Source organism: Accipiter gentilis, chromosome 5 (assembly GCF_929443795.1).
Source record: "Accipiter gentilis chromosome 5, bAccGen1.1, whole genome shotgun sequence".
Classification (NCBI taxonomy): Eukaryota; Metazoa; Chordata; class Aves; order Accipitriformes; family Accipitridae; genus Astur; species Astur gentilis.
Window position 1 is genome coordinate 35,500,612 of NC_064884.1, and position 13,916 is coordinate 35,514,527.

General features: G+C 43.7%; 1 protein-coding gene across 4 annotated transcripts in view; it reads left to right on the top strand.

Annotated features, from left to right (window-relative positions):
- Positions 1 to 8,006: 8,006 nt before the first annotated feature.
- SHPRH (SNF2 histone linker PHD RING helicase) overlaps positions 8,007 to 13,916 on the top strand; it is a 55,161-nt gene continuing 49,251 nt past the window's right edge. For 2 of the 4 annotated variants that reach the window (XR_007506047.1, XM_049800557.1), the window contains exons 1-4: positions 8,007 to 8,114; positions 10,159 to 10,828; positions 11,219 to 11,348; positions 12,868 to 12,915. Coding sequence is in view for 3 of the 4 variants with exons in the window: in XM_049800557.1 (XP_049656514.1) it covers positions 10,190 to 10,828; positions 11,219 to 11,348; positions 12,868 to 12,915 (817 nt within the window). In the remaining variant the exon portion in view is untranslated. Of the gene's footprint in view, positions 8,115 to 8,348; positions 8,364 to 10,158; positions 10,829 to 11,218; positions 11,349 to 12,867; positions 12,916 to 13,916 lie in introns of those variants that run through there. The other 2 variants (XM_049800558.1, XM_049800559.1) reach the window with 2 other exon arrangements.

A 13,916-nucleotide genomic window follows, 5' to 3' on the forward strand; every position in this document is an offset into this window, starting at 1 on the left:
AGTAATACTGTGTTGGAAAACAAGAAAAGATTTATTTTGCTCTGACCCCGTTACCTTCTCTCACAATCATTTTTCAAATAAAAGCCTCTTCTCCCATCTCTTTGCACCTCCCAATTACCTCCTTAATTAAAAAGGTTTATTTTTGCTCAAACAGGGTTGCAAGATGTAATATTTCATTGTTTTATAGTGTGACAAGGTGTTTTTTTTCCCTGAGACCATGTTCAGTGAGGCACAGTCATTTCTGCTGATTCATTTCCCCAGCCAAAGAAGGTGGATGCTACCAACACCAGCTAAGAAGCATGACCAGTCCTGCGGTACACAGATGGGACACAATGTAGGAAAATGCCTTAAAACAAAACAAGCCAAAAAGAAAACCCCTCAGAGCACTGAAAGCAGGAGGGAGGTCGGATTGAAGCATGGTTTATTATTGAAATTTATGTACAGACTTCGTAACTGTAGTGCTACATAACAGATTATGCAGCTACCCTGGTAAGAGTACAGTGGACATGGAATTATTTTTTGTTATTGTTTTACAACTAGAACACAATACATGCAGCTGGGCTTGGCTGCATGGGAAAAGGTAAAGTAGACACTAATGAAAAGAAAGTATCTACAGATATTGGAAAGTAAAGAAAAATATTAAAATTCAGTTAAAAATTTGTGTAATTGGTAAAGGTGACTTATGTATAGAAGTACCAAAATAAAGTACTTAAATTGCTTGCATCACTTGTGTTGGTTATAAACCAGGAACTGCTCATTTACTCGGGCCATTCCGTCAGTCCCCACTAGGTTGGGCTCCCTGTGGTACCACGTAGAAGAACAAAACCAAACACGCACTTGGGGCCTCGAACCAACTTCTCATTGTTCATCAACCATGGCGTTTCTAAGTTTTAGGCCAAAGACATGCAAAAACATAGTGTGATTAATAAAAGTATAGGTTTATGCATTATTGGAAGTACAATGACATTAATATCCAGACAAAATATTCTCTCTCATTAGTTAAGGTTGCTGCCTTAGTGAGTTAATGCCCCAGGCCAAAACAAAAGGTCAGCTCAGGGATACTTCAGGCTCCTCTCTACTAGAGACTTGCTGGAGGCACCCACAGTGTCCCAGACGGCTGGGGGTCTACAGGCTTCTGCTCTCTTAACGTTTCTCCCCGAACAGCAGCATCAGCCTCCTACTACCACACTGGGGCCTCTCCTACCACACATTTACTGTGCCTTTCAGACAAAAGTTACAAGGGACCAGGTCCCACGGCATTAGCAGCACAAAGCAGCCAGTTCTGCTGTCCAGCCGAGAACCGCCTCGCTTCAATTCCCTTGTGCCGTAGGTGCCGTGTACTATCCCACTACTTCATACGCTGCAGCTGGAAATATCCCTACGTCTTCTACCAGCAATGCTGTCTGGCACTAACAACCTCCAGATAAGGTGTAACTACCCTGAAGCACCGGGTAGTTCGCCGACAGCTTTGTGATATCTCCTCGGGTGTTTCGTGCCCTGTGCCATCCATCATTCAGCACTGCCTGCTCCAAACCAGAACAAATGCTGGGCGATGCAGAGTACACGTCCTAACCCCATGCAAAACCAGGTGCTTCTTCTGAGTCAGTGTAATAATCCAGGCGGGCTCAAAGGTGAATTTTGGACAGATAATTAAATATAACGATCTACTAAAGAGAATGATTATTAATCTTCTGCCATGAAGCTACATCAGTCTTTATGAACTAATCTTAACCTCAAACCTTGCTAAATTTGAAGAAAAAATCTTCAGAGGCAGATTTTCATCTGTGTTAATTAGATACATTGGTTTGTGGCTTGAGTAGTGCAGATCTTTCTGTACTTTTTATTTTATAACTCAAGGAAATAACAACCCTGACAAAGTTCATATTTTCTTTGACAGAAAATACAGAGACTGCTTCTCACTTCTTTATGAGGAAAGTGGCTGAAAGAAAATTGTCCCAGAAGATTGCACATTTTTGTTTCAATTTCACTTTGAATTGCCTTTTAATCCACAGTGCAGACCACAGATAAGAACTTTGCACAAAGAGTTTGTGATTGGCTTAATTTTTGTAATAGAGAGTCAGCTATGAAATGAAATCTTCTCTTGCCAGAGTGTGAAAATAAAGATTTTTCGCCACCAAGAAAAGTATCTCTAACAGATAATATCCAAAATATCTCTCTGTCGTGCCCTTCAGCTCTCCTCCAAACCTCTCTGCCGTGTATTATTTTATAAATATCTATCTTTTGAGCCTAAATTTCCAAATGTTTTTAGTGATTTTATAATAAACCTTTTATTTACTTACTTCCAGTTTTATTAGAGGACTCGCTTTTTCTCAGGAACTGCAAACTTTTCCTTTATGCATTTTTGCTTTGTAAAAAAAAAAAGGCTCATAAAAGCAGTATTAAAGCAATGAAAACACCTTATTTAGGTATATATTTAAATAACTCGAAGAACTGGATTCCAAATCCTACATAGTAACTCTAGACGATGTCCTAGATGCAATGACATGGTTATTCTTTTTTTTTCTGCCCTATATTTAGATAGTCTTTTTAACTGTCCTTTCCTCTTGGAAAAAGGGAGATGGGCTTAACTCCCACCAGTGACTGATCAGCTGCTACTGTCAGTCCTGAGGTCAGGTGTATCACCTGGTTTTCACAAAACCAGCACGTAGCTCAGCGGAGCGGCAGATGGACAAGGGTGTATAAGAATTGTGCATACACGTGAGCTGAGACAGATGGCCTGAAGAGTGTTATTCCATGGGGTGCAGACAGATTCCTACCAGGAGATGCTGTGTTAGGAGGCAGAAGGGCACAAGTGATATACTGAACTTCACTGTTTTGAAGAAACAGAAGTGAAGCCCTGAAGAAGTGAAAAAAGAGAGGCTTGCCATCCCGTGGCTCCATGGTATTGTTCCCTGTGTGCCGGAGAGTTAGCCTACTGGCTTACATGATTGCTTTTGGCACACAAAAATACCCTGCTCTTTGCAGCTCTCTGAAAAATATTTTAATCTTCTACTCCTTTGCCTGAAGCAGTATTATGCACTGTGGATGGCAGCAATTATATGACACCGCCTGAAAAGTCCCACTACGATAGCTGAACTATTTTAAAACGCCAAACACTAAGGAAGTTGGGTAGAGCTGAGCCTACGAACACAATTTCCGACGAGGGCACAGAATGCTGACCATGAGTTTATTAATCTGGAATAGACTGGAGCCATATTATGCCTCCCCTGGGGTCCATCTTTTTATTTCTATCATATGGTGATTTTTATCTATAGAACTCAAAACGTTTTTCCTACTAGTTACCTAACCAATTAACACAGTGAGTGGTTTTCTACCTAGTTTGCTGAGGCACACAGATGCTCAGTTAGCTCTTCAGCATAACATACAATCATTGTAGTGCATGCAATATAGCCTATCTGCCCTCAGATCTATTCTTTTGCTGCAACCATCCACATTTCCTGCCACCAGAACCGATCTGGAGACAAATACAATTTTGATTTTCTTTAGAAAACTCCTGCTTGCCTTTGCAACTACAGTATTCGTGGAAAGGACTCTAAAACATCACGACTGACACACTGTTTTCTCTGCTCCATCCTCCCTCAAAAAAGAAACCTTTTGCAAAGTAGCAGGTCTCCTGCTTTTATTTGCTTACTCTCTCTGGGATTTAGGAGCTGCTACTGAGAGCAAAAGGGAATTTTTATCCATAGGCAAGGGAGGTCATGTTCTCAAGTGTGGTCAAAAAAACCACACGGTCTCATTTTATGTCATATTCTCTTCTCCTTACACTCTTCCTATTTTGTTAAATGGCAATTATCTTCTTTCATGCATTCAAGTTCTTTAGAACGGGAGGGAAATTACTAGGTACTAATCACTAGGATCCTTAGTCATTAGCTGCTGAATAGAAACGGGCATTCTTCCACCTGCTCTTGACCCTTATTTCAAAATACAGCTCATTTATCCTGAGAACTAAGGAAGATATTTCCTACAGAATGGGGGTGAGAGAAAAAGAGAGGCTCAGAGAGAAATCATTATGCAGAACAGGCACCCTCCTGGTGCCATTGTATTTTCCCCTCTTCTGAAAGCAGAAAGGTTCCTTTCTTGCTTACTAATTTTTATGACATCCAGATGCGAAAATAAAGTTCACTTTCAGAAGTGCTTTACATTAGAAGTTTTAAAAACCCACCATCACTACCCAAGAGAGCACAGATCCCAGCCCTGCAGAGGAAATCATTAAATAGCAGACATGCACTACGTAGAAATACAGAAGTTAACTAAAAGACAAGGACAAGAGGTTCACAGCCGTTAGCATGTGAACAGAGATCACTGAAGCATGGATTGTTGTCTGCTATCTCTATATGCATTCTTGAAGTGTATGTTGTTGGAGCGGTTTCTAATAATGGGTAAGTGATTTGACTACCATCTGTCATGTGTTTTTCTTTCATTCTTTTCCCACAGGAGAATATGTGATGTAATGTTTTGGTTCAGTCACTTTTGTCCATTCTTTTTTGTGCTGCCATATAGTTGTATTGGAGAAGTCTGAGTCAAAGAAGTGCTCCTGGGGCTTTTAGTGGGAAAGGGGTAATGTTTAGATGGTCACCAGTTCCTGGGGAAGCTAGGATAAGGGCTAAGTAAGATACTTACTGCTAGAACATTACATCTGTTATGTGCTTTTCAGTCTGAAGGAGATTGGGAAAATTTCGCTGGATGCTTCATCAGCTACTTACTGGATTCCGAAGTGGATGAAGCCTGTGCCAGAAGTTTACTGCTCCTTCAGAAATTCAGAATATTCACTCTTACAAAGAGCTTTTGGGGGCCTCAAAATTCTGAACTGGAAAACTGCGAGTTTTTGTCAGGGTAGAGCTATCATATTTAAGCATGATTTACAGATTTATAATGAAGTAGGATACCACAACATTGCTCGCCAGCTTTATTGCTAGTTGTAGATCCCAGGACATTAACAAAGCTGCTTCCTATTACTAACCTTAGGATCAGATTTGACAGCAATTATGCATCCTTTATAGGAAGCCTTTTAGGCTACACCTGCGTAGCCTCTATCAGGCATGCCAGTGGATATGGGCTAGTTCCCGGACAAATAGCACAGCCTGTATTGTACCTAAGGCCTTTTGGAAGGAGCTGTGCCCAGTCTGCATTTAAATAGGACGGACCTTCAGCATGACAAGAATCTGGAAACCTTTTGTGTTTCTCTCTGTTTCACTCACGTCTGTGACAACCTCTCCATACCCTTTATAAGGGCACAGGCCTGACATACCTTGAGTCTCTCATTGCAATAACTGGACAGTCATGCAAGCCACTGGTGCTAGTATTCCTGGGCAAGCTTAACATCAGAGGCTTGTCTTCGGAGCCATCCAAACCCAAAATAAAAAGGCAAGCGATCTGCAATGGACTAGGTGAAGTCTATATTGCCAAGTACCTTTGGTTAGAGACTGCAGGCAAGGGGGATTGTTCCACTTGGCAGAATTCCCTTTTCTTTCCCATTTCCCATTGCTGGTAGAGCCCAAACTTCATCAAGTGGAGGAGGACGAGCCGCGGTCACTGGTGGGACTTTCTCACAGCATCAGGTTGTCAACAGCAGGTGCAGGACATTTGCGTGAGGGGTCCCACGTAGGGGGAATACATGCTGTCCCAGACTGACAGCATATCACTTTTATGACCCCCTCACCTCAGTAACCATGATGGAGTTGTTGTCCTCTGGCTGCCCTGACTCCTGTCATCAAGAGCACCAGGTCAGGATGGGAAAATCTGATGTTCACATCTTGCAACGTGAACCTGGATGTCATCCCTTTAAAGGGAGCTGCCTACCCAGGCGTATGGCTGCATGCCAGGAGGTGGGAGTGAAGCATGGTAGCTTCATAAATTCCTAGAGAAGCACATAACTTCAACTGCTCACTATCTTACTGATTGAGTCAACAGCTAAATCCCAAAAGGCACATCCAGAAATAAAAGGCCTCCATTAAAAAAAAAAAAAAAAGAAAAAAAGGAGGAGGATCCTTTAACAAGACCTTCTCATTAGGAGGAAGACACAAAGCCTCTCAAGGGAACCCCGAGCCACTGGCACGGCAGCACAGGCTGTAACGCACAAACCCGGTGTGCCAGGACACAGCAAACCCAGCAGCATGGATCACTGGGGGTGGTGGGATCATAGCATGGGGGTGGGTGGGGAGCTGCCCCCAGGGTGATCCAGGTCTGGCCTTAAGCTTTTCGAACCAACAGGACTTTCTTCCTACTTTGAGCAAAACTAGCTCTTTTGCCACCTCCCCAACAATTTCTTCATACGGTTGCCAGAAAACTTGCTAGCAGTAAAGCTGTGCTTGCAGCATCAGCAAATACTCACCAGCACCAGCATCCTCGGGCCACCACCAGCCCTGACTGTTCCTGCCCGGCCCCCCGGGGCTCCCCCACGGCCCAGGACCCCAAGTCAGCCCCTGGGGCTGTCAGCCCCTGCCCCAGCGATGCCGCAGCAGGGCCGGTCTCCAGCTCCCCACCACGCTGCAGACCCAGGAACCTCCCCATAAAACAGGTTTGCTCATTCTTCAGCCCCTCAGTTGCTATTATTCCAGTTACCAATGTACACTAGAATGTCTTCCCTTTTGTCTCTGTTCTGCATTAATTTGCCGTTTTTAACGTAGCACCAAGTGATGATTTTAAAGTGAATTTTCATACAGGAATGCGAAATGCTCACATAGCAAACCAAACATTGTGAATTAAAACAGTCAAACCACCACGGCATGAGGGCCAACACTCTGAAGGCTCCCTTCGCTACTGCATACTATGGTTTTGCACAGCCCCACTGAACCCACAGGGGCCTTACCCTTCCGAAAGGGCTGAAAACGGTGGAAAATCAGACAAAGTCAAGTAAAGATTAATACTAACAAATGGTTGAGAGGAGTGCTGTAAGAAAACAACCCTCACCTTCTTATTGTAAATGGCTTTCCAATTTGTGTATTATTTACATCTTTTTCAAGTCCCCAAGTGTGGATCTGCGTATTTCACAAGAAGATAAATGTTTTCATATTTTTTATTGAAGTGATATTTGTGTTTAAAAATTCATTGGACTAATTTCGCCTTTTTGCAGTGCTAATTGGCTAGAAATCCACTCTTTATATCACTCCTGTCACAACTTAACTGACCTTTGTGTGCCTCTCTTTTCTCCTAAGAGTGTTTCACCTCATAGATTGCACCAAGGTTTCCACCACCACCACTGCTTTCAGGAATCATTTCTCAGCGTCACCTTTTTCCCCCATGTGGGATCGGCCACGGAAACAAGACGGCACCCCTTCTGCTCCGTGACAGTTTCTAAACCCCATCCACTTTGTAAAGCAATGACGCAAGCACTGTCTGTGGGAGTACTAGTGCTTGAAGTCACTCGAGGCAAAAGGCTTTCATTAGTTTCCCCCGCAAGGGGACTCTCTTCCATCACCCCTGACAGGAACCCCTGTGGTACAGGCCTAAAACACCTCACAAACCCCATGTGGGGCCTTAACCTACCCGATACCCTCCAGCCCCGCTCTTCACGGGCCTCACCCAGGCCATTCCCCCCCCCCGCCCGCCTCATGACGTCAGAGGGCTTTGCCTCGGGAAGACGGACCGACTGCGCAGCCCCGCCCCACACACCCACCGCACCGCCCCGCCCCGCCCCCCCAGCCGCCTGCGCCTGCGCACGCCGCCAATGACGTTTCAGGCTCGCTCTTGCTCCTCCCTCAGCCACGCCCAACTCAGGGCGAACGGCGGTTTTCCCGCCCCCTTGCCCAGGGGCCAACGTCTGCGCCTGCGCCGCTCATCCCCCTCCCCCCCCGTTGCTTTTTCCGCTGGCGGGAGGGGCGGGGAGAACTGTCACCTTCCTCGCATCCCATTGGTCGCCGGCCGGGCCAGGGCGGGTGCGCGCGCATCCCCGTGCCCGCCTCCCCCTCCACTGCCCGGGCGGTCCTTCCGACTTCGCCAGCGGCGGAGGGGGGTCGTCCGCCACCCCCCCCCCCCCCCCCGCCTCCCCCCCAGCCCCGACCAGCCCTCGCTGCCGTTGCGCGGGGGGGGGGGCCTGCCCCCAGCGGGGAAGGAGCCGCGGCCGTGAGGGTGGCCGCAGCGGCGTTACCCCTTCGGTACGTTGGTGGCGGTTGTCTCTGCTTCCCCCCCCCCCTTCCCTCACCGCCCCCTCCGGGGGCCGCAGCGGCGGTAGGGAGGGGGCGGCTGCCCCCCGCCCCGGGCTGAGAAGGGCGGTGGCCGGCCACTCCGCCCGGCCGGCGACCTAGCGGGGCCGTGAGGCGGCGGGGCGGCCTTGCCGCGCGGTCGGCTGCGGGGTGGCGGTACGGCGGGGCCGGGCGGGCCTGTGCGAGTGCCCCCGGGGAGCGGTGGGTGCCCCGGGCCGGCTGCTGGTTTCTCGGCTGGCCTCACGGACCGCGTGGTAACCGGGGAGGGGGCCGGGGGGTTGCGGCGGTGGGCAGTACCGCAGCCTCTTTGACCTCGGCGGGAGCAGATGTCGTGTGAGGTAAAAGACCGGTGGCTGAGGAGTGCGATCATCCGCTGCTGGCCTCTGCCTTCCCAGTTTCAAGTAACTTTCCTCGTTAGGGACAACCGAGACCTGCCCGCGTCCTGGCGACGGAGCCTGGGGGGGGGGGGGGACGGGACGGGACGTGTCACGGGACGTGTCGGGCAGCGGCCCCGGCCCTGGCCCCGGGGGGGTGACAGCCGTTTATACCGCAGAGTGTGACGCCGAAGTCGGTGTGCACGTGCAGGCCTGGTGACGCAGGAATCCTTCTTTCTTTGGCTGGAGTGCCGCCTTACGACACGTGTGCTCACCGTTGGGGGTTTGCTTCGTGTACTGTCAGCAAGGCTCTGGGTGCAGGAGTGCAAGATTTGTATGTTCCTGAAAGTTTCTTTTGACTTTAACGAATTATAAAAGTTAGGCTTTGTTTGGGTTGGTTTTTTTTATAAGACCCGCTTAAAATTATTCAGAATTCTAGGAATTCCGCTCTGTTCGAGCATAAACCCCTTTAACATTAGGGTGTGGGATACTGCATTTAGTAGCTTAGAATATGTGCCTACATTTCCTTAAAAGTTGTATGTAGAAGCTGAATTAACATGGATACCTGTATATTTTCCTGTCTTTGCTGACAAAGAGTGCTGTAATACAAGGTCATAAGCCTGTTGCTGTGTTCAGGCTCCTTATAAAAACAGTATTTTTTGGAGAGGGAAAAAAAAAAGGGTACTGCTTGTTTGACTATTTAAGTATGAGCATGTAGTTTTGAGTATATATTTATTAGTTTCCCAGATTGGTCTAATATTCCATAATCTTCTTCATGTGTCTTGTTTAGTATATGTACTTTGTTTTCTAGTATTTTATCCACAAAATCTGTTCACTGTCCAGGTTCAATCAAGGAGTTGCATGGGTATCTAGACTTAGCTTTGCAGTTAGTCAAAATCGGTAAGACTATGCATGTAGTTTGCTGATTGGTCCCACTGAAATGCACAATAGAGTAAGTAAGGACTCCTCTGCAAGCAATTTGGATATCCAGGTCCCAGCATGCATAGTTTCTTGGGAAAATAAAGTATTCAGTAGCAGTAGGAAGGTCCTTAGAGACTTATAAGGACAGACCTTGGTAGCTTAGTCTCTAAACCATATTTTATGTAGTGGCAGCTTCAGACTAGCCTTGTGTCGAGTTCGCTTAAAATTGCGTCTTAACGTAGGCTTTGAAATGAAGAATTTTGTGTGTGTGTGTTCCCCACACCCACCCCAGAATCTTCTCTGCCTCCTGCACTTTTGCTTGTGGAGTTTCTTTTGCCATCTCCCTCCACCCCCACCTTTGAGGGATTCCACCACTTCTCTTTTTTTTTTTTTTTATCTGTCCCACAATATTCAGAGTAGCAGCTGTGAAATGTAGCGTTCTTGTTCCTCTCTCCCTGTAGTTGTCTGACAAAATGATAAGCTATAGTACAAGGCAAAGGCTTCATGTCTAGCTTTGTGTGATGGCATGGGGACAGGAGAGGCTCTGTAAAACTACGTCTCTTTTGAACAGTTAGTTTTCTTAGTGCATATGTTTGCGTTCAGACCTTTTGCAAGTTTGGCAGCTACTGCACAGTGAAATTTCAGTGGGGGCACTTGATTTTGTAATACTTATTGCTGACTGATTTACTTCCATCTTGCAGAAACTGAAAATACTGTTGAGAAAACGACAAAATGAGTAGTCGTCGGAAACGTGCACCTCCATCAAAAATAGATGAGGAGAAGAAGAAAAAGCTCTGCTGGAATATGCATGAAGACAGGAGAAATGAGGTGATAACATTAGATGATGAAATGACTAATGAGGACCACGTCCCAGGCCCAAGCACTTCTTCTGCATCCTTCATTGTTATAAATGATGATAGCACTGATGATCTCATTCAAAAAGAAGGCAGTGGCTCAAAATCTGTTAAGTTTTTGACAGTTAACGATGAAGACGACTCTTACTCCGTCTTGACTCCTGTGTCAGTACAGCTAAATATTATAGTCTTGCCATACCGTGCGGATGGGTCCTGGAAAGCTTTGTTGGGAGAATTTGCTCTTCGTCTTCCTTCTGAGCAAATTCTAACTGATGAATTCCATGAAAGGAGTTTTACTTTAATGAGAGGAGACTGTGATGATCAGCTGCAGGTCTGTGTTCATGAAAGAAGTGAAGAAGAGTACAGTAATGAAACAAAAGAATACCTGGGTGCTTATGAACAATGTATTTTGGTGGAACCAACTTTAGGTGGTGAAATATTGGAAGGCTTGAGGTGGTTGCAAAAAAAAAAGATAATTGGACTTTATCAAAGACCTGGAGAGGCTCAAGCTTTAAAGGTATGAGTTCAAATATTTTGCATTTTGAAAGTTCTTCTTTTTTGATTGAAATATATAATGAAAACCTCTGAACAACGAAGTTTGGCAGCTACCATATATTTTTATAATGTGATGAAAATATATAGTTTATACATGCTTTTGTAAATGTTTTCAGTGTGTTTTTTCCTAAAAATTTGGTATTACTGTGGCATCATTAGTAATGTATTACCCAAAGGAATCACAGAAGTTTTTAGCTGCAAAGTACTGTATCCTCTATATGGTGATTTTAGTAGATTTATTATGTCTGTCTACATCTGGTAATTTTCAAAGCACTGTTGTTTTTTTCATACTCTTCTGTTTATAATATTATTGTCTTTCTAACACTTAATTAAATGATTAACCACTTCACAGGTTGGAATTTACCTTCTGGAAGCTGGGCTGAGTAAACCAGAGTTTCTCAGTGATGGAGGTGGAAGACCCAAAAAAGCTAATCAGCTGATTCAAAAACTCATGGAGAAGTTCTATAGTTTTTTAATTCCAGGTAATTCGATTCAGTTGAATGATGAGGAATAATTTTTGTTATTAGAGTGTATCTTTTTTTAGTAGTTTAAATGTAAGGGGAAATAGCAAGTTATTCCTGCCATCTAGAGCAACTTTATTTTCAAGGTAATACTATTAGGCAATTCTCTCATTATCTGACCAATAATCATATGCTAATTAGTTTATGGCCAAACTGCAGGTGATAATATTCCTCATCTACAGATTAGGCACTGAGGCACATAGAAGTTTGAGTTCTTACCTTTTGGGAGTAAATACAGTTTTCACTGATTTGTGTGGGTTGTTTGAACAGATCTACAGTATCTTGTCTGAGTTACGCAGGAACTGTTTAAAAGAATCAGGAATTAAATTTGGAAAGCTTTTATTCCTAGTTTGGTGCCTAACACACAACTGTGGCAACAGAATTTCTGTTTGGTTTATAGGGTAAGGCATTTATAATGCAAACTACAACAAAATGCACCTTTATGACAGTTTTAAGAATACAGCACTGCAAGTTTACAAGTACGGGCCTTGTCATTATTTTGGAATTGAAGATATGTTTGCCAAATTATATTCAGTAGTGATACAGATTTTTAGCGTGGTCAATGACCACTTTATGGTGTGATGTCTTAGGAGAATCTTAAACCAACCTTTGTCTTGTTCCTGAGTGTAGGATTGATTCAAAATGTTAGTTGAAAACTGACTCAATAACAGTCACCATAATATACTGAGTTTCAGTGTTTTTGCAGAAGCGACAGAAGCCTAGCACCCCCCGTATAATTTACTTAATTTCAAAAGGTAGATTTGTATAAAAAAATTAGGCAACTTGCTAAAGAGCTAACAATAAAATCTGTACATCTATGCCTGCTGCAAAGAACAAACATGCAATTGTCAGAAAAGACCTGAGAGATACCAAGAGAAGGGCTGGTATAACTAAGTATGTGGGGAAGGGAAGATATTGCACAGAAGTTATCCTTCAAAAAACTGAAGTAATCTGACTGAAGCAAATTTGTCAGTTTAGGTTTAAAAGCACATTGAAGCAGTTCCAAAAAGAAATCTGAAGAATAAATAGTTTAAGATACAGAAATGAATACTAATGTTTTTAAATGCATTAGGAGAAATACGTTATTACAAATGTATTAGATGTAGAATATCTGCCAGAGAATTCATAGACTTGAGATGACTAAGGCATATGAAAGAGTACTTAATTTAAGTAATGCTATGGCAGGAAGCACAATTTTCTTCTCTGCTTATCATCTCGTTGTGGAAGGGTTGGGGAAAGAGATTGTTTACGGACAAAATGGAACAGTGACATATTTTGAGATGCAAAAATTTTCTGCTGGAACTTGGGGCATTTGTCCTCAGTACCCTAAAGGATAGATTTTTATGGACTACATGGTTCAGTGTAGCTTACAGGTGAAGAGGCAATATAGCTTCTGAAAGGGAAGACGTGCCCCTCGGTTACTGGAGCAGGAATGTGGACCCGAGTGATTGGGTCATTATGTCTTAACTTACCTTTTCAGAAGCCATGCAACCATCTTGGATTCAGAAAGGAGCTGTGTTGCCAACTGGTAAATTTTCTGACTGTTTTTCAGCATGTACATTTTGATGTGGGGTAAAATAATAATATAGTCTCGATTCTATGCCAATGAATGCCATATAAATGACTTAAGTAAAATAGAGGGTGTGGAGAATAGAAATAAATGGTTGTTAGTGTGCATGAAGGTCACCAGTCAAGTCCTACAAAGGCATGTGCAGGTTAACTTACTCCTAATGCTTTGGGAAATACAGTGATTGGTGAGATGGTATTATCAGCAAACTTTAAATGTATTATTCAGCATAATAGACATGAAGAACAACTGAAAGCTTGGAAGCAGACTAGGCAGTGGAGATTCAGTATAAATTCAATATAGATAAATATAAAGCAATGCAGAAGAAAAAAATCCTTACTTCACATTAGAAAAGAAGATGGTCCCTTCGCTAACTGTTGCAACTAAGGCTGTAGTTCAGTAGGTAGGTTTATAGCTCAGTAATTTCATCAACTTAGTGTTCAGTGTCAGTCAAGCCAAATCAAAGGTAAAGAGTTGTCCTGCAAGTATTTAGAGAACAAAGCAGGATCATTAAAACACTATGTAGTGTGTATTATGCTGTGCTCCAAATTCAGAAATAAAGCATGTCACAGAAATGGAGAAGATTTGGGAGGAAAGACCCCAGGCGGTTACACAATGTGAAACAAGTTACATTTTATAACAGTTTTCAAGCACATACTTTTTGATGTAGCATAAAATAATATAGCCTTGATTCTATGTTGATGAATGCGTTCCTCTTAAGAAGTGTAGATTGATTTCCATTTCTAACAACTTTGTGTTTGAATGTCACCTGTATTTAAACAGAATTAATTGAAATTTTTGTAAAACTGCATGTAAGCATGTATTTTAACACTTGTCAATATCCATCTAAAATGAACTCTATGCAACAACATTCCAAGATGTGGGGTTCTTGTTCTCCCCATTGATGAGCAAATTCTTGTGTTGATGGAGTTGCACACAAGGATTTACACAAATAATGGACA